A 25,494-nucleotide genomic window follows, 5' to 3' on the forward strand; every position below is an offset into this window, starting at 1 on the left:
TTTCCGGTAAGCGGCTTTTATTTTGGGAAGGAAGTTATTTGGTGCGGGCTCTTGGGGCGAGGAGGGTTAGGGCCTCATGCATGCGTAGATGCGGAATAGGGCATTGAGGTGCTCTCTCGCATCGCGGCAATCGGCCTCAGTGATCTCTTCAAAGGTCTCAGCCGGAACTTGGACAATGCGCTTGTGCAGGTTTTTCGGGAGAGGCACTGTGGTCCTTGTCCCAGTCGGGCTAACTTGTCCGTGCCACTGTGCTGTGATGGGCGGGACCATTGCCACACACAGGCAAGCTGCATATGGGCCAGGGTGGAAGCCGCATTGCAGTAGAAGACCCTCCCTTGCTTCCCTGGTCACCCTCAGCAGCGAGATCTCTTCCAGGACGAACTCCTGTGGAAAATATGGGGACAGTGTTCAGTATAGGGGCCCCCTGCCGCTGTTGGCTCTTCTCAAGGCACAGAAACCCAGAGGACAGTACAGCTGTGAAACAATTAGTCACGCTTGAGCCTGTGCTTACTCACCATTTTGGGGCTCCCGTGGGTTATGTGCGCTCGCTTTGGGACAGGCAAATTATGCTATTGTGTAGACTGTGCTTGGCCTTGAATACGGGGGAATCATTGCTCTGTCTGGTGTGAACAATGCTGCCTCTGTTAAGTGTAGCATTTTGCCTTTACAGATGCAACCTTGAGATCTCAGCCGTCCGTGTTATCAACGGCCGAGAGGCTGCAAAGAATCAGGAAGAGGCCACGTAGAAGCGAAGAGGACATGCTGCATGAAGTCATGCAGCATTCAACCTAATGAAAATAAAAAGGTGCAGGAATGGTGGGAGAGTGAAAGGAGGGTCCGCCAGCAGAATGCGGATCGTTGGCACCAAAGCACAGAGTGGCTGATAAGCATCATGGAGTGCCAAGTGGACTCAATCCAGGCACTCGTAGCCATGCAGGCGGAGCGCTACCATGCCTGCCCCTTCCCCCCCCAACCCAGCCCTGAAAACTACGACCCTTACCCACTGCCCTCAATGCCCATCACTATGCAGTGAAGCCATCCTGAAGTGAAGCATGCATTGCACAGCACTCCAGACAGGACATACGCAAATCTGTGATTGTACTGTTCCGTTCCCCACCCCACCCCATCTCACCTCCTTGCCCTTTGTGTTTCCCAAGCAGTTGTGTTGTTTCTTTTCAATAAATTGATTTTTTGGCTTTGAAAACATTCTTTATTATTGCATAAAGTAAAAGAAACCGTAGCCCAGGAAAAAAGGCACTGCAAGTCAGCGTATCATACGTAGCAAACACAGATTCCTACCACGCTTCACCAGTGCAGGGCACCACACCAGACGTTACTGTGGGCTTTCAGCCTCAAATTCCTCCCTCATCCTTGCAGCCCCATGCTGGGCCCCTCTAATAGCCCTCGTCTCCGGCTGTTCAAATTCAGTCTCTAGGTGTTGAACCTCCAGTTCCATGCCTGAGTGAATCTTTCACCTTTCCCTTCACAAATGTTATGGAGGGTACAGCATTCGGATATAACTGCGGGGATGCTGTTATAGGCTAGGTCCAGCTTCCCATACAGAGAGCACCAGCGACCCTTTAAACGGCCAAAAGCACACTCCATAGTCATTCTGCACCAGCTCAGCTTGTTGTTCAACCACTCCTTGCTGCTGTCAGGGCTCCCTATGTAGGGTTTAATGAGCCACGGCATCAAAGGGTAAGCGGGGTCTCCAAGGATCACAATGGGCATTTCGACTTCCCCTATGGTGATCTTCTGGTCTGGGAAAAAAAGTCCCGGCTTGCAGCTTCCTGAAAAGGCCAGTGTTATGAAAGATAAGTGCGTCATGCACCTTTCCGGGCCACCATGCATTAATGTCAATGAAACGCCCACGGTGATCCACAAGTACCTGGAGAACCATAGAGAAATATCCCTTCCGATTAACGTACTCTGAGGCTACGTGGGCTGGTGCCAGAATTGCAATGTGTGTCCCATCTATCGCCCCTCCGCAGTTAGGGAAACCCATTTGTGCAAAGCCAGCCATAATGTCATGCACGTTACCCGGAGTCATGGTGGTTCTGAGCAGGATGCAATCAATGGCCCTGCAAACTTGCATTAACAGGATTCCAATGGTCGACTTCCCCACTCCAAACTGGTTAACGACCGATTGGTAGCTGTCTGGAGTTGCCAGATTGCAATAGCCACCTGCTCCTTCACAGTCAGGGCAGCTCTCAATCTCTTGTCCCTCCGCTGCAGGGTGGAGGCGAGCTCAGCACACAGTCCCATGAAAGTGGCTTTTCTCATCGGAAAGTTCTGCAGCCACTGCTCGTCATCCCAGACTTGCATGACGATGTGATCCCACCACTCAGTGCTTGTTTCCTGAGCCCAAAAGTGGCATTTGATGGTGGTGAGCATGTCCTTGAATGCCACAAGCAAACTCGTGTCGTTCGCGTTACTCGAGTCGATATCGTCGGAGTCCTCACTGTCTCTTTGGATCTTAAGGAATAACTCGACTGCCAAACGTGACGCGCTGGCAAGACTTGCCAGCATGTTCCTCAGCAGTTCGGGCTCCATTCCCGCAGACCGAAAGGGAAGACAGCGCACAGTACAAAAACTGTTGACAGATGGTGCCAATTGTGGATGGAATCAAAGGGAATGCTGGGATGCAAAGCGATGCATCACGGGGTGTTGGGACAGGATCCAGAATGCACTGCACTCCCCGCCCCCTTCCCACAAGCCACAGTGCCAGAATGGGAAGAGGTGCTCTGTGGGATAGCTGCCCACAATGTGCTGTGCCCAATGCCGCTGCAAGTGCTGCAGATATGGCCATGCCGGTGTGCTTGCAGCTGTCAGTGTGGACAGACTGCAGCACTTTCCCTGCTGCGCTGTATAAAGGCGGGTTTAACTCACAGCACTCTACATCTGCAAGTGTAGCCATGCCCTGAGACTACTGATCCCAGACAGCTTGACTCTTCACAGTTACAGCCTTAAGTTCTGACATTCTAAAAATAAACCCCCTTCCTGACAGTTTAGAGAGCATAGTTTCTTTCATATCTGTGCCTGAGTCAGTAGGTTAACAGATGTTTGCCCTTCCTTATCTCTGTCCCCTTTCGTTGTCCTCTCAGATTCCTGTTCAAACCAGTACCTAATTAACATATTACCTGTGGGTGTACAGGTTGCAGGGCATGTGGATTTGCTTCCTCAGTAGTTGTCCTTTACCACATGCTGAAATTGGTTTTTAAAAGTAAGACTTGATGTTATGAAGCCAAATTTAAAACTGGGTATGTATAATAGGAAACCTACGTATCCCCAAATTTGGCTGTGAGAAATACGGATTTAGATTGTGTATAACCTCCATACCACTGAGAGAGAATTCAGAAATGAGGAAAAGTCTGTTAGCTGTGTGTGTGCATATACAGGCGATATGGACTAAATAATATAGATACTATATGTATAAGTGATCGCTATGTCACAAATGCATTCTATCGTGCGTCTTTGATCACTTTGCCTGCAGTCTGCCCTTGGACAACTTCTAAAATTTCAAACGTCCCCCATTTTTTTTATCATTTGCATTTAAATGTTTCCTCTTTTCCTCAAATGTGGAATTTCCTACCCAAAAGCCCTTCAAAAATTATCCTGTCTGAGGCCCAGGATGGAAAATTCAGACCTTGGAGGCTCAGTGCTTGCTTTTTGCTCAGGAAAGTCATTTTAATTTAAAAAAAAAAAAAAAAAAGTTATGACTCTTAGGGTTATTTTTAGAGGTTTCTCTGTCTCCTTCTGAGCCCTTTACAGTTGAACTCTTGGTAACTATGGCTCTGGGCTTTGCAGGATGGATACAATAAGATATTCAGAACCTCCCATAATTTTCCTAAAACAGACTTTTCTGTAACATGTGGCACATGCAGAAGGGTTTTATTGGCACTCATATGGAATGAGACCTGCAGAACTCACTTGTGGCTTTACCTAAGTAATATGGTATTCCAAACACATGCCAGTAGAATCTTTGTGTCGCACAATCCTGTGTGTGTATGTGTAACACAATGAACAATTTCAATGGCTTTATAGTAGTAGAAAGGCCTCAATGTAGCTGGTATATGGTGTTATCAGTTTTTATCACTAGTATCCATTCTTATTGTTTGTTATGTAACTTGCATTCAAACACACACCTCGCACTAATCCCCAAGGGTATTGACTGTAACATTTCTTATTTTCAAGAAGTGAAGGTGACATAAGTGGAAGGGCGGTTTTTTAAAAACCTTTTAGTGGTCTGTGGAAACTCAAGACAACCTATTTTCTTAAGTATAAGAAGCTTTGTTGTCTCTCAAGAAATGTACATTTTGAATATATTAACTGCGCTGGGTGGCAATTAAGGACTCCTGCCTCTCTAACTCCTAATCTACTTTAGAAGGTTGAGTCCTGTAATCTTTGGGGATTGATATGAATGGTGTTCTCCAGATGTCTGTCTGAAACTGCTTCTCTTCTCTCTCTTTTCCCCCTCCCCTTTAATTTCAGGACAAACACCATGATGCTGCTCATGAAATCATTGAGACAATTCGGTAAGTGTTCAATGCAGAACTGGACAGAACCTTTTCTTCCATGTTGGTATTACTGTATGTCTCAAATTAGACATTAGGTGTAGGGGAGGGGAACAAATACAGGGGAAGATAGCAATCTAATTATGCTGTAGCAGAACTAAACCTGGACACTAATCAGAATTACAGCTCTGTAAATTCACGCGATGCAGTAACTTCTCCCCATGCCCCCAATTTAATCTTAGTCTGAAACAAACTGTTCTAGTCTGCGGTTGTTCTAAATGAAATTGTACAACAGTATCAAATTCTATGTTTGTTTGTTTTTTTTATAATCAGGATTTTAAAATTTAGTCTTTGGAAGCATAAGGCCCAGAACTTAAACAAACAAACAAGCGAAACACCACCACCGCCATCTACGGTCTCTTCTTAGGTTCTGGCCCGATTTAAGCTTACGCTGTTCACTTTTATTTCTTAAAATAGTCCACTGTGGCTACAACTGGGCAGTGCCATTGGCACTCGGAAGGGTCAGGAGTGCTGCCTGCCTGAGCATAGTGGAGCTGCATCAGTGGGAGGGTGTGGCTGAAATACTACTGGAAAGAAGGCCGAGTGTAAGAGGGTTGAATGTTTTCAGGCACCACTACAGCCACACACAGTTTGTGACACAGCAATAATTCATATGCACTGTGGTTTTGGCAGCCTTGAGAAAAAGTTGCTGAGCAGAAACACTCCCTAATATGACTGGGTTTTTTGTTTATCCACAACAGAGAATCCGATTTTAAAATTGTTTTCAAGCATACTTCCCCTGTGTTTGTGGGTAGAAAATGTTATCCATGTTAAGGGACCGTGGTTTAGCCTTGTTCCTTGACATTTCTTTTTTTAAATCCACAAAGGCCTTGTCTGAAACTTTTTCAGCCATTGCTGACAGCAGTTCAGCGGTAGTAACATTAGTAAGGTTGGGAGCCCTAGCTCTCTGGCTCTTGACATCTGTTTTCAGTAGCACATCAGTTTGACTTGCTCTGAGCAGGTTTAACTGCTACGCTACTGAAAGTGGCTGCTGGAGTAGCAGTCATCTGCACTCGTACTTTCTGTGTGCACACCAGCCAATGGCAAGAAGAGTCATTGCTAGAACACAGTTGGGCCACAATCACGTTTCACAGCTTTATTATAAAAATGGGGATTTCTGTAGTGCATACAGAGCCTTAACATATGTTTGTAACTATCATTCTTACCCGTGTACCAAATTAACCACAGTGCATACTTGTTGCTTATGCTAGTAAACTGTTCTATGGAGGTGTGAGGTGGGAGGATGTAGAGCTGACCACTGGCTTGAAAAGTTGTGATATGAACAGTTGTTTGCTGCACACTGGCCTAGTTTGCGGGGAAAAAAATTGTAGAGATAAAAAAAAGTGAGGTTTTAAGGAGGTGAGTCTTCATTAGAAGAATAGAAAGAAATGTAGTTCACAGATACTTACCATTATGCCTTTTTGTAAGGTGCTGAATGTCCTAAAGAGCAATGAGAAGAGGAATATTAGTGATTTAAGATTAAGTCATTTGGATACTAAATGCGCATCTCTCACATTGGCTGTTTGGGACATTTTGTACACTTTTAGCCTATTCAAAATAAAATCAGGTCACCTTTCAGCATAGTAAAGTGAAAAAAGTGATTTTACTGAAATGGCACTTTTAATCAACATATCTGCTTCCTGTACACATGCAATCATGTCTTATGACTTTGTCTAAAATGTGGTTCTTTTTTGTTGCTTATTTTTGCTACTATCAATTCCACTGCAAAGTCAACACAGAGATGTGGGGAGAGAGCCTGGAATCTTTATCAGTAAATCTATTAACGTAGGGTATGTCTACACATACAGCTGCAGTGCGTGTGGTGAAGACACTCTCTGCCGACGGGAGAACTCTCCCATCGTCATAGAAAACCCACCTCCGTGAGCAGTATAAGTTATGTCGGCGGGAAAACCTCGCCCACTGACCTAGTGCTGTGCACACGAAAGCTTATGTCCGTCTAACTCATGTCGCTTGAGGGGTGGAATATTCACACCCCGAAGTGACATAAGTTTTGCTGACACAGGCTGTAGTGTAGACATAGCCTAAGTGTCAGTTGCATACTCTTTTAGCCAGGGTGATCCACGAGCCAGAAAGAACTCAGCTTGACTGTCAGATCCGTGGTTGTCATGATGGCAGTTTCAGAAATGTTCTTTCTAGTAAGCTGACCAAATTGGATACCAAAGTGGAAATGATAAACATAGAACCCCACAAAACCATTGTTGGAGTCCTTATAGGGCCACAAAGCATAGAGGGGTTGCTCTTTTGAAAAAAACAAAACAAATGCTATATAGTATTCGAGGAATCAATCTGTCCATAATATCAAGACCTAAGGGAAAGAAAATGTGGTTCCCAATGGTATTCTGTAGAGCACTCTGTATTTTGGGTGATACTTCAGATCACTGTTTCTCAGCTTGATGATTAGAAAGGAAAGGGTGTGAAACCCTTTTTCCTGATGTGACTTCCCCGGCCCTTTACAAAGACTTTGTCGCTCCAGTGACTTGCCATCCAGATTGTGGCCCTCATTGTTAGTTTTTAAGTTGTCTTTGAAAATAATTAACTTTTTCACATTTGAAATGAAATGCAGAACTCTGTATTTCTTTTGCCAGATTTAGCTTGTCAGATATCCTGGCAGTGGTCTCAGTTTTCCATTTCTAATAGGAGCAGAATACAGGGCTGTATTAATCCTGAAAAAACCACATGCCTTTAAGAAAACAAACAACAAAAACATCAAAACCACTATCAAGTCTATTTCAAGCTGGGCCACTTAAGTGGAAATACAGTATACTGCCCTGGTAGAGGGAGAAAGCGCCCTCTCACATCAACTCTTTGAAGGTTTCATTTGTGCTGAGGACTGCTGTGCATTTTCAGACATCAGGTTGCAGAAGATGACTTGCATCTACGTGTGGCAAGATAGACAAGTAGCTTTGTCTAAGGAAGTGGTTGTTCATAACTTATTAAAAAAATAAATGCATTTCAGAATGATTGTTTCTGTGCTTCATATTTCCCATTAGATTAGCATTAGCTGTGGCTTTTATTTTTACATCAACTAAGTATATTTGTCTCTTCATTGTGAAGTCAAAATGGAGTTCATGCCTATTCAAGAGCTTTATAGTTCTGCCAGTGGTAATGGGCACTTAACTTCATATTCACTCTTGTGTTGAATAAGAACTCTTCCAGCCCCATAATTAGCATTTTGTGATGTCTGCTTCACTTCTCACAATATTGCAGTCTTTCATGCTTTCTGTAACACTGTTTTTAATTTATAGGAACGTCTGTCTAGAATCCAGGCGGATTGCTGCTTCAGTAAAAATAAAAACTGCCTCGTTCAAACACTAATGTAAAAGATTTGGGGGTCTATTGTATTCTGATTCTTGTCTCATTGCAGGTGGGTCTGTGAAGAAATCCCAGATCTCAAGCTTGCTATGGAAAATTATGTTTTAATTGACTATGATACAAAAAGGTGAGAGGAACTCCCCCTTCCCCAGAAGGGCAGGCCTAAATGGCTTGTTGTGAATTGGTCTAAGAATAACTAATTATAGACACTGCAAACTGAGCTGAAGTTTTCTTTTAGAACTGGCTTCAGACTCTACAAAGTTATTTTGGTAGGAAATGTGTAACAGGAGTATTGGCAACGGCTGCTGGATTTAAGGACATAATTGGAAACTTCACATAGCAGAAAGCTGAGCTGGTGTACGTTGGAATTACTCACCCTGAAACAATGATCTGTATCTGTGCTGTTGGGCTAAAGCCAGCATTTGGAATCTGAATGGCATTGAAGTTTCTGCTTTTGTAGTAACTAAGAATTCGTGTTGGAAAACACTATGCCAGAGCTGCCCGTGGCACCACTGATTTTTCTCTCCATGTTTGTGGAAGGTTAACTTTCCCCACTCCTCTCCTATTCAGAATCAAATACGAGTGGCAACACTATAAAAACAGAGTTTCAACTCAAACTGTTCCTACAGCCTTTGTCTCTGGAGAAGCAGGAACAGTGCCTGATTCACAGAACTATGTGAAAACACCTACTACATGGACTGGCTTGACAGGGTTGTGTTGCAGTCTGCTCTGTGGGTAGAGATTGGGACGGACAGAATCTGACCCTATGGAATTCTTTTGTTTGTAATAAGTTCGTTTGGACACAGTTGAGAGAGTCTATATTTTTGGCTCAATTTGACTGTACTAACTGAAAATGGAAATAGAGATGACACTTGCCTGCAGACAAGTTGTGATTTATGAAAATCCATGGAATTTCTTTTATGGAAAAGATCTAAGTACACCGGTGTCCACAAAGTGATCATGTCTCCTGAGTGGGATTGAGACAGGTGAAACTGAATCAGGTCCTAATTCAGCGTTAACTCTTTGAGCACCTGGATGGCTTTTGCAATGTAAAAGGACCGCTCTTTGGTGCTATATTATTCCTTTTATTTTATATGGTCTCATCGTACTAGCCCCTCCAGCCTCCCAGGGAATTAAATAGGAGTAGTGAGTGCTCAGTACCTCTTAATGTCAGGTCTATGGTTTATATGCTGATATTGTGATACAGTAATTGTGTAGCACTGGTGGGGTATGTATAGGTGTGCAGCCTCACTTTGTCAGCAATGATACTGAATAAGAGAAGAAACCATCTGTCCTCAACCACACCTGACTTATTTCTCAGAAGCTGTTCAAAGAAGCCATAAACCTGTCATCCTGTTTAATCAGTTCATTTTCCTTGTGGGGGGGGAGAATTATTTGAAAAGTTAATCCTAGAAGATTGGCTGCAGTGCTGCAAATGCAGAGACTAGGAATGAAAACCAGTGCATTATGGAAATGCAAATAGACACTCGTAAAAATATTTTTCAGTCTTGCCTGTTTTTATTAACATGGAATTAAAACCTGTTAATTGGCAGCCCAAAGCAAGTGCAAAACAGCCGTGTTCTCAGATAAGGAGTCAGAGGCCACGTCTACACTACCTGCTGGATCGGGGGGGGGGTAGTGATCGATCTATCGGGGATCGGTTTATTGTGTCTAGTGTAGACGTGATAAATCGATCGCCGATCGCTCTGCCGTCGACTCCGGAACTCCACCATGGCGAGAGGCGGAAGCGGAGTCGATGGGGGAGCAGTGGCCATCGATTTCGCGCCGCAAGGATGCGAAGTAAGTGATTCTAAGTCGATCTATCTAAGATACGTTGACTTCAGCTATGCTATTCTCGTAGCTGAAGTTGCGTATCCAGGCCTTAGCTAGTTGTGGCAGTGAAGTCAAGTTTATGAGAAGTTAACTTCCTTCCCTTCTCCTCTGTCTTTTCTCCTCCCTTCCTGTCTTGGGGTAGATGTGGGGTATGCCCAATTACTCGGTGGACTGGCTTTTCTGCTGCTGCTTTCTGGAATCTAGTTATGTAATGACGGTGGGCCTGGCAGGTATCCTTACCTCCTTGACCCAAAATAATTCTGTAATCCTCTCAGCCTCTGCAATTAAGGTGCCTGGCTAAACTGTGAACCCAACTAACCCACAGAACAAGCAGTATGCTTTCCTTGTAAAGCAGGTGTCTGGCGGATGAAGTTTGTACTTTGAAGAAGTTGTATTACATGGCACACTGCATGTTAGAACAGAATAGAACTGAGCTCTGGATAAGTGTCTGACTGTCTTCATAGCTGGATATAGTGGACACCGGAAGGAACAAAGCAGACTACTTTACAAGTCATCCACTGAATGCGTCCGATGAAGTGAGCTGTAGCTCACTAAAGCTTATGCTCAAATAAATTTGTTAGTCTCTAAGGTGCCACAAGTCCTCCTTTTCTTTTTACGAGTGTAGTGCTTAAAACATTTTTTGCATGTAGGGAAGTGGGAGGAAGCTAAGAGGGCCCATGGGAATTTCCAGCTTGAATTCCTGATAGGTCAGAAAGGAAAAACGTAAGATAACTTGGTGCTATCTCCATAACTTAATTTTCCCCATTCATTACAATAAGTCTTTGGAAGCTGAACGTTAAAATCATAAAATCATAGAATATCAGGGTTGGAAGGAACCTCAGGAGGTCATCTAGTCCAACCCCCTGCTCAAAGCAGGACCAATCCCCAACTAAATCATCCCAGCCAGTGCTTTGTCAAGCCTGACCTTAAAAACTTCCAAGGAAGGAGAGTCCACCACCTCCCTAGGTAGAAATCAGTTTCTTTAAAAGAACTTTTTTTTCCATCACATGGATACCAGGTATAGAATGTCTAATGAATCGTTGGGCCGCTAAAGTCTCTTATTTAAGGAAAATTTATAAAAGTGTAAAATTGCATAAAGAATTAATGATTGTTGCAAAAAAAAAAAAAATTTACAGCTACAGTATGTACACTTCAAAAAATGTAGGTCAAATGTTGTGCCTACCAACCTTGGCAGTGTTGTTTTAATGTGCATAGCTGAGCATTTCAAGACCCTCTTTACTGTTAACTGACTAGCAAACTTCGCTTTTTTTCCTTTCCCAGCTTTGAAAGCATGCAGAGGCTTTGTGACAAATACAACCGTGCCATTGATAGCATTCATCAGTTGGTATGTATTTACCTTTGTTATGCTGTGGTGCCTATCTAGTTGGCTTTATTCAGGCTAGTGGTTTCAAATTCATGTACTGAAAATGACAACTAAGAAGAGCTGACTTTCTTAGCACTCAGTTGTGTGTTTGCTTAAACAGCACCATTACAGCTTTTCCATTCATTCGGGAGTTAATAAGTCGTCTATTAAACCTTGCTTTCTTGGCCAAAACTTGGCACTTGAGGATTTGAATTTATATCTTTTATATAAGAATGGCTTAATTTTTCTAAAATACAGGTTTGCAGGCTCTTAGTCCCTAATGTGCAGCTGGCACTCTTGCTTTGACATTTGAAATAGTTGAGTTACCTTTGAAAAAGGGTTCCTTTGCGTGCACCATACCTAGCTTTTTTCATCAGAAATTTCACGAGGATTTAACGTATACACGTTTACTTGTGCGTGTGGGGATTGAGACTTAAAGATTCCTTAAATAGTCCAGATTAATTTGTGTATCGTGGCGATGATCCATAGATTAAGAATTCCCTTACTGTTCAGTAAAGCTATATTTTAGAACTGTTCTGTTCCAAAGGATCAATCACTATTAAGGAAGAACTGGAATGAAATCTATTTTAATAGATTTCTAATAATAGGCAACTTTTGGTTTTCTTACCCCAAGTTTAAGGCTGGTAATGAAACACAGTAAGTGTAATCTAATAATACGAATTTTACTTAATTTATGGAATTTAGATGCCCGTTCTGTCAGTAGTATCTGTCATTGTACTTAACACTCATCCAATTTAATACTACATCTTATTCTACAAAAATCACAATCTCGGGGCCTTATGAAGCACTTTGACCTATCAAACACATGTTGGGGACTGTTATCTTCTTTTGTGGGAGCATTCAAAATAGACCTCAGAAAGATATTGCCAGTAGGTTAGAACTTCTCCCAGACTTTGCACCACTTTGGCACCTACAAATCTCCATATCGTTTGCCTGATTCGTAGATGCTGGCCACTTTTGTCTTTGTTAATAGCTTAAAAGTTGGAGTTCTTCAGCACTCACATTTCATTTACAAAAAGAAAAGGAGTACTTGTGGCACCTTAGAGACTAACCAATTTATTTGAGCATAAGCTTTCGTGAGCTACAGCTCACTTCATCACGAAAGCTTATGCTCAAATCAATTGGTTAGTCTCTAAGGTGCCACAAGTACTCCTTTTCTTTTTGTGAATACAGACTAACACGGCTGTTACTCTGAAACTTTTCATTTACAGTCACTCACTGAAGTGAGAATTTAGTCAGTTTCACTCTGTCCTGCCAGTGCCCTGCTGAATGTAGGAGCCCAGGCTAGCTGACATAAGGAGCAGAAGTGGTAATTGGCCTCTGAGGTAGCAGCACTGAGCCCTCAAACAGAGGATCAGATAGGAAAGAGGTGACTATCAGGAAAAGGAGATGGAAAAGATGCCCAGGGAAAAAAGCTTACAGACGTTTAAAATCCAAAGTGGGGAAGACAAGAGGAAGTTCAGAAACATCAATAGCTTCTATTTAGGAGTGAGATTATTGGCCAGCAGAAGCTTAAATTTTCTCTCCCACTCCCTCTGAGCGTGATTCCTCCCATGCTACACTTCATGGCAAGAAAATAAACCCGTCTTTATGTTGATGGCGCAATGAAATGCAGTAGTTACATCTAGTATGTAGGCAGATCTTAGATGTGTTTTCCCTCGTGTATCTAGTATGCAGTCTTCGAAAATACCTATTGGGTGAGGTGACACAGACAGTAAAGCAAACCAGCCTCCCCAAGCGGCATTGCTGCAGAAGTCTTTTAGCACGTCTTGCTGCTGCTTTTGGAAGGACACTGGATCAGTTTTACCCATGCAAGAGACGGGGTGGAGGAACGTGGATTATCTTTGTGTCAGTTGCCCTTCCACCCGCAAACGCAGGTATGTCATGATGTATTTTTCTTGTTTACATTCCCTTTCTGCTCCTCACTCTTAGTGGAAAGGAACTACCCAGCCCATGAAACTGAACACTCGTCCCTCCAATGGGCTCCTCCGTCACATCTTGCAGCAAGTATATAACCACTCGGTGACAGACCCAGAGAAACTCAACAACTATGAGCCCTTTTCCCCAGAGGTGTATGGAGAGACTTCCTTTGATCTAGTGGCCCAAATGATTGATGAGATTAAAATGACTGAGGATGACTTGTTTGTTGACTTGGGCAGTGGTAAGTGACAAACTGCTTCGTTTTCCCTTTTCTATCTCTGCCCAGGCTTTTTCCTCCGCTGAATAAAAAAATGTCAGTCACTTTACATTTAGAAAGTAACCCATCCCCACAGACTGTCTATCTGGCTGTGCACTCCTGACAGATAAATGCTTTCCTTCCTGTATTGCCAGTGGGATGTGGCACCAAATGTCACCCACCCACGTGAAGGAAGGATTGATACTTCAGGAAACTTAATTTAAGAATACTTCATTTTTGTCACCATAGATAAATGTAGTCATTTTAAAGTATGGTTGGCATCTGAAATGATTGTGTAAAAGTGCCATTAACAGAGTCCATATTTTATACTTTCTGGCTTCTAGATCCAGTTTAAGTTCATGCATCACACTTTTTTCCCCCCTGAGTGTCAAAACTGCAAACTCCACCTGCTACCTGAAAATAAAGTGGGTTCTTTCTCTGTCTGACACAATCACCAGCAATAAAGATTTTCTGTTTATTGTGAGGCGGTATAGAATCCAGCTCACTCTTCCATAGCTGCATCTGTGCTACAGTTAGCAGTTTTAACAAAAGTAAAAACCTTTTTGTCAGTTAAGTAACCAGATGTGACTCAAACACAGATGTGGAGCAGATATGATGAGTAAGATGATCTTGTTTTATTTGCTCAAATCTGATTACCAGCAGGAAAGGAGTAATAAGAATTCCCCCTTTTTAATGTAGAATTGTAGGTTGAAATAAATGAAGTGTATATCCTCTTGCTTTCTCAACAGTCATCCTTTATCCTACCAAAGGAAACGGGAACCTGCCCACTGAAAATACAGCAGAATTACTAACCTTACTTCCATTTTATATCTACTAAATGGAATTCCAAGTTAAGGGTATTAAAGCAAGCCACTCACAGGGGACAGAATTTATCCCTCCCCTCCTTCCCCCCACTCTGGTAACTATATTTTGTGTCCAGTTAAGTACAATATGAGACACATCTAAAATGCTGTTTAGTCAGGCATGGTGCTTTGCTGTACAGAAATAACTGCTTTACCACAGTTGTGTGAAAGTGTTTGTTCAGTAAGGTCACAATAAGAGATCATATCTGGAAGTCACACAATCTTGCTGTTTGCCTAACAAGATGGAGGAGTGTGTCATCTGACTAATGCTTCTGTAGTGAAATGTTTTGTTTTCCTTGGCCTCTAACACCACCAAAAACAAAACCAGATATTTATCACCATAGAATCCCAAACCTTAATATTGGACTAAGACCAAGCATATGAAAAATAAGAACCTTTATTAGTATCTGAAAAGAATGGTTTAGCATGCAGTAGCCTCAACCGTAATTCTGTGATCACTTTTCTGTGCACTGGTTTTCAGTTGATGGATACACTGGAAAAAAATGGTTACTCACCTTCTCATAACTGTTGTTCCTTGAGATGTGTTGTTGAGGTCCATTCCAATCAGGTGCGTGCACAGTCGTTGCAGAGTTTTCCCTTGGCAGCTCCTGTCGGGTCGGCTGTGGAGCTGTCTGTAGTGGCGCCTTCATGGCACTCAACAAATAAGCCCGCTGACCCGACTCCCCTTCAGTTCCTTCTTGCTGGCTACTCCGACAGAGGGGAAGGAGGATGTTTATTGGAATGGACGTGAACAACACATCTCGAAGAACGATAGTTACGAGAAGGTAAATAACAGTTTTTCTTCGAGGGCTTGTTCACGTTGATTCCAATCAGGTGACACGGAGGTGTGGTCGGAGTTAAGGAATTGCTGACTGGAGTACTGCTCTGCCGAATGCTGCAAAATGTCTGGAATGCTGGGTGATAGCATAGTGAGTGGTTAAACGTATGCACCGATGACCAGGTTGTCGCTCTGAAGATCTCCTGAATGGGAATCTGGGCCAGGAAAGTTGCTGATGAGGCCTGTGCCCTTGTGGAACATACTGTAATAGATGGGGCTTGGACGTTAGTCAGCCCGTAGCATGTGTGGATGCAGTCTGTGATCCAGGAAGAAATGCATTGGGAAGAGACTGGGAGCCCTTTCATCCGGTCTGCCACCGCCATGAACAGCTGATTAGATTACCTGAAAGATTTAATATGCTTGATGTAGAATGCTAGTGCACGCCAGACATCCAGTGAGTGAAGCCTCTGCTCCTGTGCACTGGTATGAGGCTTGGGATAGAAGACTGGTAGAAAAATGTCTTGGCTAATATGAAGCTGGGACACCACCTTGGGCAGGAAGGCTGGATGAGGCCTGAATTGCACCTTGGCCTTGTGAAAGACCATGTACGGTGGGTCAGAGGTTAGTGCTTTTAACTCGGACACCCTCCTAGCCGATGTGATGGCGACTAGGAATACCACCTTCCACGACAAATACAGAAGGGAGTGAGTCGCCAGTGGTTCGAAAGGGGGCCCCATTAGTCTGGAGAGGACCAGATTGAAGTCCCATGCAGGCACAGGTCATCGAGTCTGTGGATATAATTTTTCCAGGCCCTTGAGGAAACGCCCTACCCTAGGGTTGGTGAATATGGAACGCCCCAATTCTCCCTGGTAGAAGGCTGAAATAGCAGCAAGGTTATACCCTGATGGATGGCCCTTTTCAGGTGCAGGAGGTAATCCAGGATGAGTGATATAGGAGCCTGAAGTGGAGGTGTACGATGCTGGGCATGCCAGCAAGTGAACCTCTTCCACTTAGCCAGAGAAGTGACCCTGGTGGATGGTTTCCTGCTGTTGAGCAGAACCTGCCTGACCAGTTCCGAGCACAGGAGCTCCATTGGGTTTAACCATGAAGCTTCCATGCTGTGAGATGGAGGAACTGGAGGTCTGGGTGAAGGTGGCTGTGGTCCTGGGTGTTGAGATCTGAGAAAAGCAGTAGCAGGACCGCGGTGTCCACAGACGGCTCCAGAAGCGTCTGGAGTGTACCACTGTTGGCGTGGCCATCCTGGGACCAACAGAATTATTTCTGTCTTGTCTCTGCGGATCTTGAGCAGCAGCTTGTGTATGAGTCGGACCGGTGGAAAGGCATATACGAGGAGGTCCCCCCAGGGTAGCATGAAAGCGTCGGAGATTGAACCCGGGCTATTTCCAGAAGAAGCAGAACGTTGGGCACTTTGTATTGCTCCTGGTGGCAAACAGATCTACCGGGGGAAACCCCCACCTATGGAAGATGGACTGTACGACATCTGGATGGATGGACCACTTGTTGTGGAATGACCTGCTGAGGTGATCTGCTAGTTCGTTCTGCACTCCTAGGAGATATGATGCCTCCAGGTGAATGGAGTGGGCTGTGCACAACTCCCATAGCTGGAGGGCTTCCTGACAGGGGGGAGGAACAGGCTCCACCCTGTTTGTTGATGTAAAACATGGCAGTGGTGGTGCTGGTAATCACTGCCACACACTGGCCTTGTAGTTGGGACAGGAAGGTCTGGCAGGCTTGTTGCACCACTCTGAGCTCCTTGATATTGATACTGAATGAGAGCTCGTGCTGCGACCATAGGCCTTGCTTTCGGAGATCTCCCAGATGAGCCCCCCAACCCAGAGCTGATGCGTCCGTTCTTAGGGCCAGAGAGGGTTGTGGGCTGTTGAAGGGGACTTCCTCGCACACCAACTGAGGGTCAGTTATGGCTTGGAATCATATCTCTGGCCGGATCGCCCTTGCCTGTACCGAGTCCAGCACCTCCCCCAATGAATTCTATTCTTTGGGTCGGTGGTAAGCTCGACTTGTTCATGTTGAGGAGGAGTCCCAGTCTCTCAAAAGTGAATCTGGTTAATCGGACTTGAGATTCTACCCGCTCCCTGGAGCGCCCCCGTATTAGCCAGTTGTCGAGGTAGGGATATACCTCCACCTGCCTTCTGGGGAGGAAGGCTGCTATTACTGACATACACTTTGTGAACACTCGGGGCGTTGTTGATAGATCAAATGGGAAGACAGTGAACTGATGATGATTGTGGTTGACCACAAACCGTAGAAACTGTCTGTGCTCAGGCCAAATGGCTATGTGAAAGTACACGTCTTTCATGTAGAAGGTGGCGTACCAGCCCCTGGATCCAGGGGCGGGATGATCGTGCTCAGGGAGACCATGCGGAACTTCAAGTTCACCATGAAGTTTGAGTTGAGTCCTGGTTGAGTCCTTGCAGGTCTAAAATAGATATGCGATCCTCCTTTGCCTTGGGGATTAGGAAATAACGAGAGTACAATCCTTTGCCCCTTAGCTCCCGAGGAACCTCCTCCACTGCCCCTATGGTGAGGAGTTATTGCACCTCATGGATAAGGAGTTGTTCATGAGAGGGGTCCTGATGGTCCTGAAGGGTTTGCTGCACTTTGGGGGGCGGCCCAGATGCCTGCAGCCCTGAAACCCTTCTCATGGCTAACCCCGATGAGAGGGTGCGGGTAGCAGAGTCTGCCGCATCAAGGGAGGCTTGAAGAGAGGTTCATGCCACCACCTTCCCTTCGTCAATGATGGCCATGAATTCAGCCCTGGAGTCTGATGGAATTTGCTCCTTGAATTTCAACATGGAGTCCCACAAGTTGAAGTTGTGTCTGCTTGTTGGTTTGCTATAATTTGCTGCAGGCCCCCCATTGAGTAGACCTTTCTACCGAAAAGGTCTAATCTTTTAGACTCCTTGGATTTGGGAGTTGGTCCTTGCTGGCCCTGCCTCTCCTTCTTGATGACGGCTGTCACTACTAGGGTGAAAGGCTGCAGGTGCGAGAACAAGTACTTGAATGGGACAAAGTACTTGCACTCAACACCCCCCGCCATAGGCGGGGTCGTTGCTGGGGTCTGCTGCAGCATTTTGATATTGCTCTGTATAGTTTTAATTAGGGGCAGAGCTACCCTGGAGGGACCCTTGGGCACTGAGTGCTCCTTCGCAGGATGCATTGCGGTTGCACCTGGTCCTGGCTTCGGCACCGGGGATAACCCCGTCTGTCGTCTTGTGCCACTTGTGTGGCACCGGTGAGTGTGAGCCATGCCTGGTTGTCTGTACTGAGGAGTGCCAGTGCTGAGGGTCTTTTGAATCAGAGTCTGTCTTTGGTACCGTGTCATGCACCGAGGCCGGGGCGCTCTGCACTGATGTGCTCTGTGGATGGAGAGCGGACTCCATCAGAAGTTGTTTCAGATGGAAATCCCTCTTTCTTTTCGTCATAGGGTGGAAAGATTTTGCGCCTGTCTGTTTGGTACTCTTCCCCCAGACACTTCAGGCACGCATCCTGGGGGTCACCCGTAGGCATGGGCTTACCGCAGGTCCCGCAAAGTTTAAACCCTTGGGCCCGAGGCATGCCCTGCAGCTGACGGGAGGTAAGGGATAGGGGATGTCCCTGCACCCTAACCCAAATTATATACACTAAACTAAACTAAACTGCTAATTGAATCCTAGACTAAAACTACAGGCCAAAGAAGAAAACTAAGGGAAGCACTTGGAAAGCAAGTGAATGCCGTTCCAATGGACATCATGGACGGTAAGAAGGAACTGAAGTGAGGGCCATTTCGGCAGGGTTATATATTGAGTGCCATGGAGGCGCCACTCCAGGGGGCTCCGCAGCTGACCAGGTGGGAGCTGCTAAGGGAAAACTTTCTGACGACCGTGCACACAGCGTGCGCACACGTGATTGGAATTGACGTGTACCAGCACTCGAAGAAGAATAAAGGATCCTGATTTCTCCTCCCCACATAACTCTTGTTAACACCAATGAAAGTTTGCACATAGATGGCAGAGTTGAGACTGAATTTCCATAGTATTCTAGTCAATGCAGTATAGTGTACAGTGTAGATTAGAATACCATTGTAGCAATAGCACAATATCCAACATTTACTTTAGTGCCTTTCCTACACCTCTATGTATAGGAATCATTCATCTGCCACAGGGTGTAACAACCGCTGGTCAAATGTTGCAGCCATTTTTTATCAGTAACTCTGTCCAACCATTTAAGACTAGAAGCCAACAATATTATGTCTGGTTGAAATGGAATTTTAGGAAGGCAGAACACAGTTGTTCAAATTGGAATTAGGACAACTGTTGCAAAAAAGTGGTATCTTTAACCACAAGTGGTCTCTGATGAGAGAAGGGCAGTAATGACTTCTGATATTTTATTTGGCCCATGTAAATGCATATAGTTTTTACTGCTTCCCTCATCCTCCCCCATTGCGTTTCTTACTCAATAGTTGCATCTTCTTATTCATATTGTAAGCTGTTCTTTTACTCTGTTTATACGGTACATAGCAAAATGGGGCCCAGAACCTGTATGGGGCTTCTAGGTGGTACCATAATACAATTTTTTATTATACAGGACTGTCAGTAGGTGATTCCCCATTATACCAAAGTGGGTATTGTATCAATAATGATTTAATGGCAAGAGCCCCACCTCCTCAATGACTGGTGCTACTTCCTGCAGGCAGTCAATGAAATGGAAAACAACAATGTGTGTTCTGTGCAAATGTGCTATCTGCTTGGCTTGAATGTTTCTCTTTCCCTTGTGATCTATGATTCTGTGAGAAATGCATTAGTGAGACAATGCATTTTACATTAGTCCAGTACAAACAGCGATAAACGTCGTATTAGAATGAATATAGAAATGGTTTGATCAGGAGTTGTAATCAATTGCGGTAAGAAATAAATATAGAATGATTGCAACAGCTTATAAAGATTTACCGTGTACTTGGCAAAATCTGGGTCAGGTGTGCAAGCAGAGGTTCAGCTGTGATTTTTTTTTCTTTCCCCCACAAGCCAAAGAGATGTAATGAGTGCAGACAAGGTGTGGGAATGGCAGCTAATTACTGCTGGAGCAGTCTCTGATGCAAACACAATTGAGACTGAGTGATGGGAAGTTCATACATTTTTAAGTAATGTTTTGTCTTGCAGTTTAGCAAATTGCGTCTGAAATTACTTTGATGCATATTGATCATTATCTTTTTTTTATTGTACTAGAAAATAATACTCCTGTCTTGTGTATTAGCATTTTTTTCCCAATGTGCTGAGACTTTTGTATTAGTTTTCCATCACAATGAAAATCAGATATAAATGTTTTGTTACAGCTCTCTCCATTACACTGAGAGATTTGAACTGCAAAATTTATCTAGCTGCTGTTTGGTTTTCTTGCAAAAACAAAAAACATCCATATTTACTTCCTGTAGGACATAAGTCTTTTTAGAGGAAAATAGGCTCCGGTATTGAGGTGTAACTGTTGTGAAGTTGGAGCTATTTGTTGTAATGTAAATTGTCATATGTTTATCAATCAATGTGCTATATTATTTGTATTATGGGAATGGCTATTGTGCTAGGTACTGTACATTCTTATAGAAAGAGACAGTCACTTCCCTGAAGAGCTTAGTGTGAATAGACGATACAAAAGGTGAGAGGGAGAGATACATTATCCATACTTTTTGGATGGGGAATTGACACATGTTGTGAAATCCTTGCATACATCTTGGTCTTTGTTTTAGAAGCAGTCTCCTGTGTATGGGGGACTTTTTTACTATAACTGTCTCTTTCTCTACCTGCAGGTGTGGGTCAGGTAGTGCTTCAAGTCGCTGCTGCCACAAACTGCAAACATCACTATGGTGTGGAGAAAGCTGATATTCCGGCCAAATATGCTGAGGTGAGTTCTGTCTCAAGGAGTATGAGATGGTAAGTGTTTGATTCCAGGGTTGGCTCAATATCTTATGTCTTTCAGGTAACTGCTATGTATTACAAAGCGGGAATCCTGAGTTTGAATCCTAGACACTCTGGCTCCTTAAGTCAGTAAGGGCTGGAAGCACAGCAGTGATGCAAATGATATGGGGAGGGGTGGGATGTGCTTCTTGTTGCTCAGTGGCAGTGCTCACTGAGTGATCAGAAATATCATTAACTGGTCTCTGAAGAGAGCTTAGTTCAGGCCTGAGAGAAAACCAGGCGGAGTGAGGCTGCGTGGTGATGGGAAGCTTATACAAAGGGAACAAAAATCAAAAGGGAAGATGCAGGTTTAACCTAGACACCGTACTGTCTAAGCTGTGGATTTCAGGACCCACTCGGGTCTGGAATGGGACTTTGAAAGGGCTGTGTCACAGAGGCTAGTGCTGTGTAGGGTTGAAAGCCTCTAGGAAGGAGTTGAGCAAGATCAGAGTAGTGGGAGACAGAATGGCTGAAACGCATAATTTTTTTTAAAAAAGCTGCAATCTGGATCATGCTAAGAATGTTCTTTAGCAGCCCTAACTCTTAAACGATTGAGTTTAGATATTAAATATGTTAATATAGCTGGAGCTGCAGAGTAACTGAGACCTATCGATTGCCCTGGAGCATTCAGTTAATAGCAGTGCTCAGTATGCACCCAATTGAAGTACTTAGGACGATGTCTCATAATAAGGCTATTATACTTAGGCAAGTAGTTTTCTTTACACTTCCATTAATTCTATGTCAATAGGGACTTGCAAAGTTAATCAACTCCAAGGGAAACATGGAACCCAAATGAGTTGCAAGCAAACAATAAAAGTTGGTCAAGCCTTGCAGTAAGAATTTTGTACTTCCTCCAGTAGGTTGCATAGAGCTTCACACCTTTAACTCCTTGTTCAAACTATTGGACTTTGGTCTGTTTCAAATACCAACTTTAGCTTCTTAAATAATGTGTACATAAGCTTTAGAGCTTCCTTTTCAAATATATATGTAAAAAGGCTCTGATGCTATCATGAGTGCCATAGAAGGGCCTAGGAAATAATTTGTCCTTACTCTTCATGGTAATCCCTTGGAAATATTGAGCTGGAACACTTTTACCAAATCTTTCTCTGTCACCTCCTTGCATGAGTATTCTGACTTATTTTAGAGCAGCTCACAAAGGCTAGGTTCCTGGCTCTTTATTTAGTAGTAATCACTGGTTAAAAACCACTTATTTGTGAGAGAAAATACATATAGGGCCAGAGTTTTGTTTATACAAAGGCACTTTTACGCCACTCCAGAAGTACCTACGTTAAGGACCATTTACACAGAGCAGTGTGAAGGGGCCATAGTGTAAATGATCAGCAGGCAGTAAAGAATTACATGAACTTTGCCAGTGTATGCAGAGAATATAAATTGTTAGGGAGTACTAATCCTGATGGTGTCCCTTTTTAATAACGCTGTGTCAAGTACAGTAACTCCTCACTTAAAGTCATCCCGGTTAACATTGTTTCGTTGTTACCTGGCTGATCCGTTCGGGAACATGCTCGTTTAAAGTTGTGTAATACTCCCTTATAACATTGTTTGGCAGCCACCTGCTTTGTCCACTGCTTGCAGGAAGAGCAGCCCCTTGCAGCGAGCTGGTGGGGGCTTGGAACCAGGGTGGACCAGCAGCCCCCCCATCAGCTCCCCTAAGTTCCCTGTGCGGCAGCCCTGCAGCAGGCTACCAATTGTCAGCAGTTCAGCTGTCCCTCTCCCCGCTGCCATGTGCTGCTCCTGCCCTCTGCCTGGGAGCTGCTCCTGGGAGCCTCTTGCTTGCTGTGCAGGGGAGGGGGGCTAAAGTCACGGTGTCCCCCTTACCACTTCTCCATATAGAGCGGGGTGGGGACAGGTCAGGGCTCAGGATGGAGAGGCTTTGCTGGTCACAGCTGCTGTCTCCACTTCCTGATTTTTTTTTAAAGGCATTGTACTTAGTGGGGTCAGCATATTTAAAGGGGCAATGCGCCTCTTCCCCCCCCCACCCCCAACACACAGGGTGTGTGTCTCTACCATGCTGGCTCCTCTTCCTCCATTCCTGCTGCCTTGTAGAGTGTGAGGCTACATTAACAGCAACGTGTTAACCCGTGAGGGATCAGCCAAATGCCAGTTCATCATTTAGCAGTAAGGCATCCCCTAAGAAATATCCCATCCTCTTCCACCGTTTACCTCACCACCTCAATCAAGCTTCACAATCATTGTTGTGTACAGTATTAAATTGTTTGTTTAAAACTTATACTGTGTGTGTATATATAGTTTTTTGTCCGGTGAAAAAAATTTCCCTGGAACCTAACACCCCCCTTTTCCCCCTATTTATATGAATTCTTATGGGGAAATTGGATTCGCTTAACATCATTTCGCGTAGTCACATTTTTCAGGAACATAACTACAATGTTAAGCGAGGAGTTACTGTATTTGAAGACTTTACTGGGTGAATAAAGTATACCATGTGTGGCCTTGTCTCAGTGTGTTCCGCTCTTCCTGGCAGATTATGCGAGGCTCACTGTGACCCTCTGCATAGCCCTTCTCCCTCTAGAGGCAAGGGTCACAGCCTACTGAGCCATTTTCATCATAAGCCAGCAAGGAGGTTGGTGAGAGAACTCCCACAATCTCTGTTGTCCCTATGGGCTTATTCCAGAACAGGTTAGCCTTCTGTCCTGACGGGGTCCTGTCTTCCCCTCCAAGAAGGTGTTTCTGTAGTGGAGAGTTGGAGGGAACCAGGGCCTGCCCTCTACTCCGGGTTCCAACCCAGGGACCCTAATGGCAGCAGCTGTTGGCAACAGACCTTTGAGATGCTACATTTCCCTGGACCACTTCCCCACAGTTCTCCTGCTTCCCTCTCTTAACACCTTCTTCACCCTTACCTTAGGGCTCCCTTTCCAGTGGCTTGAGGGTGTCTTCATTACCCAGCTCTTCAGCTGCAGTTCCTCTCCTCAGGCTCCCTGGCTCTCCTCAGCCTGACAGGAGTGAGCCCTTTTATTGTATCAGAGGGGCCTTAATTAGAGTCAGGTGTTCACATTAGCTTAACGGCCTCACCTGACTCTTTGCAGGTTAATTGGAGTCAGGTGTTCTCATTAGTCTAATGGCTTCAACTGACTCTTTGCAGGCTAATTGGAGTCATGTGTCCACCACAGCATGGAGCAGGCTTTGTTCTGATCAGTCAGGGAATAGAAAAATGCTTATCCAGTGACCAGTATATCTGCCTTCTACTACTCTGCTGTACCCAACTGGCTTGGGTCTATCACACATGTTATCCTTGCACTTATAAATGGCTGTCCGTTAGATTATCGGCTTGACAACTGCTGCAATTTAAAAATGTGTGAATCTGCCCTTAAATAGCCTATCTGCTTCTTGGTGCATTTAGATTGGCCCACTTTTTTTCTCAACAGATGTTTTGTGTCGGTGATTGTATTGAGCTTGTAGTTGAATTTGTCCATAGTAACATTTCTCTGGCTACTACATCGCTTTATGCAGTTTTTAAGCTTTCACTTAAATAGGGGGGAAAAAACCCTAAGTTTCTAGTCTGTGGTTTTGAAAAAAATCTTCTGAAATGTGAACTGATGTTTCACTGTCTTTTGACTCTGGAGATTGAAACAATATTTCTGAGTGGTGTGAACTGTCTTGTTGTTAATTGGGTGTGTTAACTCTGAAGCCTAATGGGAATACAAATGTCAGCACAAAATGTTTCACAGCTGACATAACATCAGAAACCTCCAGCTGATCTGAGACTGTAAGTGGAGCTTGGGATGGTGGATGAAACTTGAATACCATTTCTTTCCTCCCAATCTGAGCCCTGAATATGTGGACCCAAGTTTGCAGTTTCAGTAGGTCTTAAATTGTGACTCTTTCTCGCTCTTCCCAGTGTACGTCCGTTTTAGTTTTAAATGGGGTGAGTAGGCATAACTGACCCTCACTGCCACAGTGCAGAAACACCAGGTCTTCCAAACCCCCAGTTTATGGGAAGGGGTAAGCTTTCAGAAAAACAGTCTGGGGGCAAATTAGAAGCAGCACTGCTGTCTGGATGTGAAGGTCTGAAGCTCCTTTCTCCCGCGCCTGGCAATGGAAACCCACTGCCAACTAGCTGGGTTTGAACCACAGCTGCCTGCCATCCTGTGTAACCTTAGTCTCTTTAGTCATAGATCGAAGCACCCTCCCTTCCCCCCTGGCTGCTGGCAGTGTGTTGCAAGGCAATGGCAATCGTAACTGAAAGAAGCTTGCCTACTACTGCTTTCTCGTTCGCCCAAGCAGACCTGTCTTTACGCCCCTTCGCTAGCTGGGCTCCGGTAGGACTATGTTCACTGCCTTCTGCTTGCTCTGGAATTATGTAGCACCATCCTTGGCAGACTACTGAGCAGTGTCAACTCAAAGTGTCTTTAAGGCTTCCCTGGAGAGGGGAGAACAGAATAAGTCAGCCTTGATACCTTGGCCCCAGTGAAGTGAAGGAGTTTCCCCAGGGGAACTAGAAGGGTAGACCTTCAGTATGTGTGTCTAGGATTTTCCAGCAGTCCCATTCAAGTGTTAATGGCAAAGAACTCTTATAGGCCCGTGAGCATTGTCAGAGTTGCCTCTTCTCTC

At 44.5% G+C, this 25,494-nt stretch overlaps 1 protein-coding gene and 1 long non-coding RNA gene across 8 annotated transcripts in view; one reads left to right on the forward strand and one right to left on the reverse strand.

Annotated features, from left to right (window-relative positions):
- LOC140903259 (uncharacterized) lies at positions 1-23,971 on the reverse strand. Its single transcript, XR_012156200.2, has 3 exons — positions 23,784-23,971; positions 5,984-6,014; positions 1-384 (listed from the first exon to the last, which is right to left on the reverse strand). It is a non-coding gene; the product is annotated as an uncharacterized LOC140903259 (long non-coding RNA).
- Positions 1-25,494, forward strand: part of DOT1L (DOT1 like histone lysine methyltransferase) — a 103,786-nt gene that overhangs the window by 20,712 nt on the left and 57,580 nt on the right. For all 7 annotated transcript variants that reach the window (XM_073324234.2, XM_073324230.2, XM_073324232.2 and 4 more), the window contains exons 2-6: positions 4,492-4,535; positions 7,960-8,034; positions 11,022-11,085; positions 13,057-13,285; positions 20,760-20,854. In XM_073324234.2, the coding sequence (XP_073180335.1) occupies positions 4,492-4,535; positions 7,960-8,034; positions 11,022-11,085; positions 13,057-13,285; positions 20,760-20,854 (507 nt within the window). The remainder of the gene's footprint in view (positions 1-4,491; positions 4,536-7,959; positions 8,035-11,021; positions 11,086-13,056; positions 13,286-20,759; positions 20,855-25,494) is intronic.

Source organism: Lepidochelys kempii, chromosome 25, assembly GCF_965140285.1.
Source record: "Lepidochelys kempii isolate rLepKem1 chromosome 25, rLepKem1.hap1, whole genome shotgun sequence".
Lineage (NCBI taxonomy): Eukaryota > Metazoa > Chordata > Testudines > Cheloniidae > Lepidochelys > Lepidochelys kempii.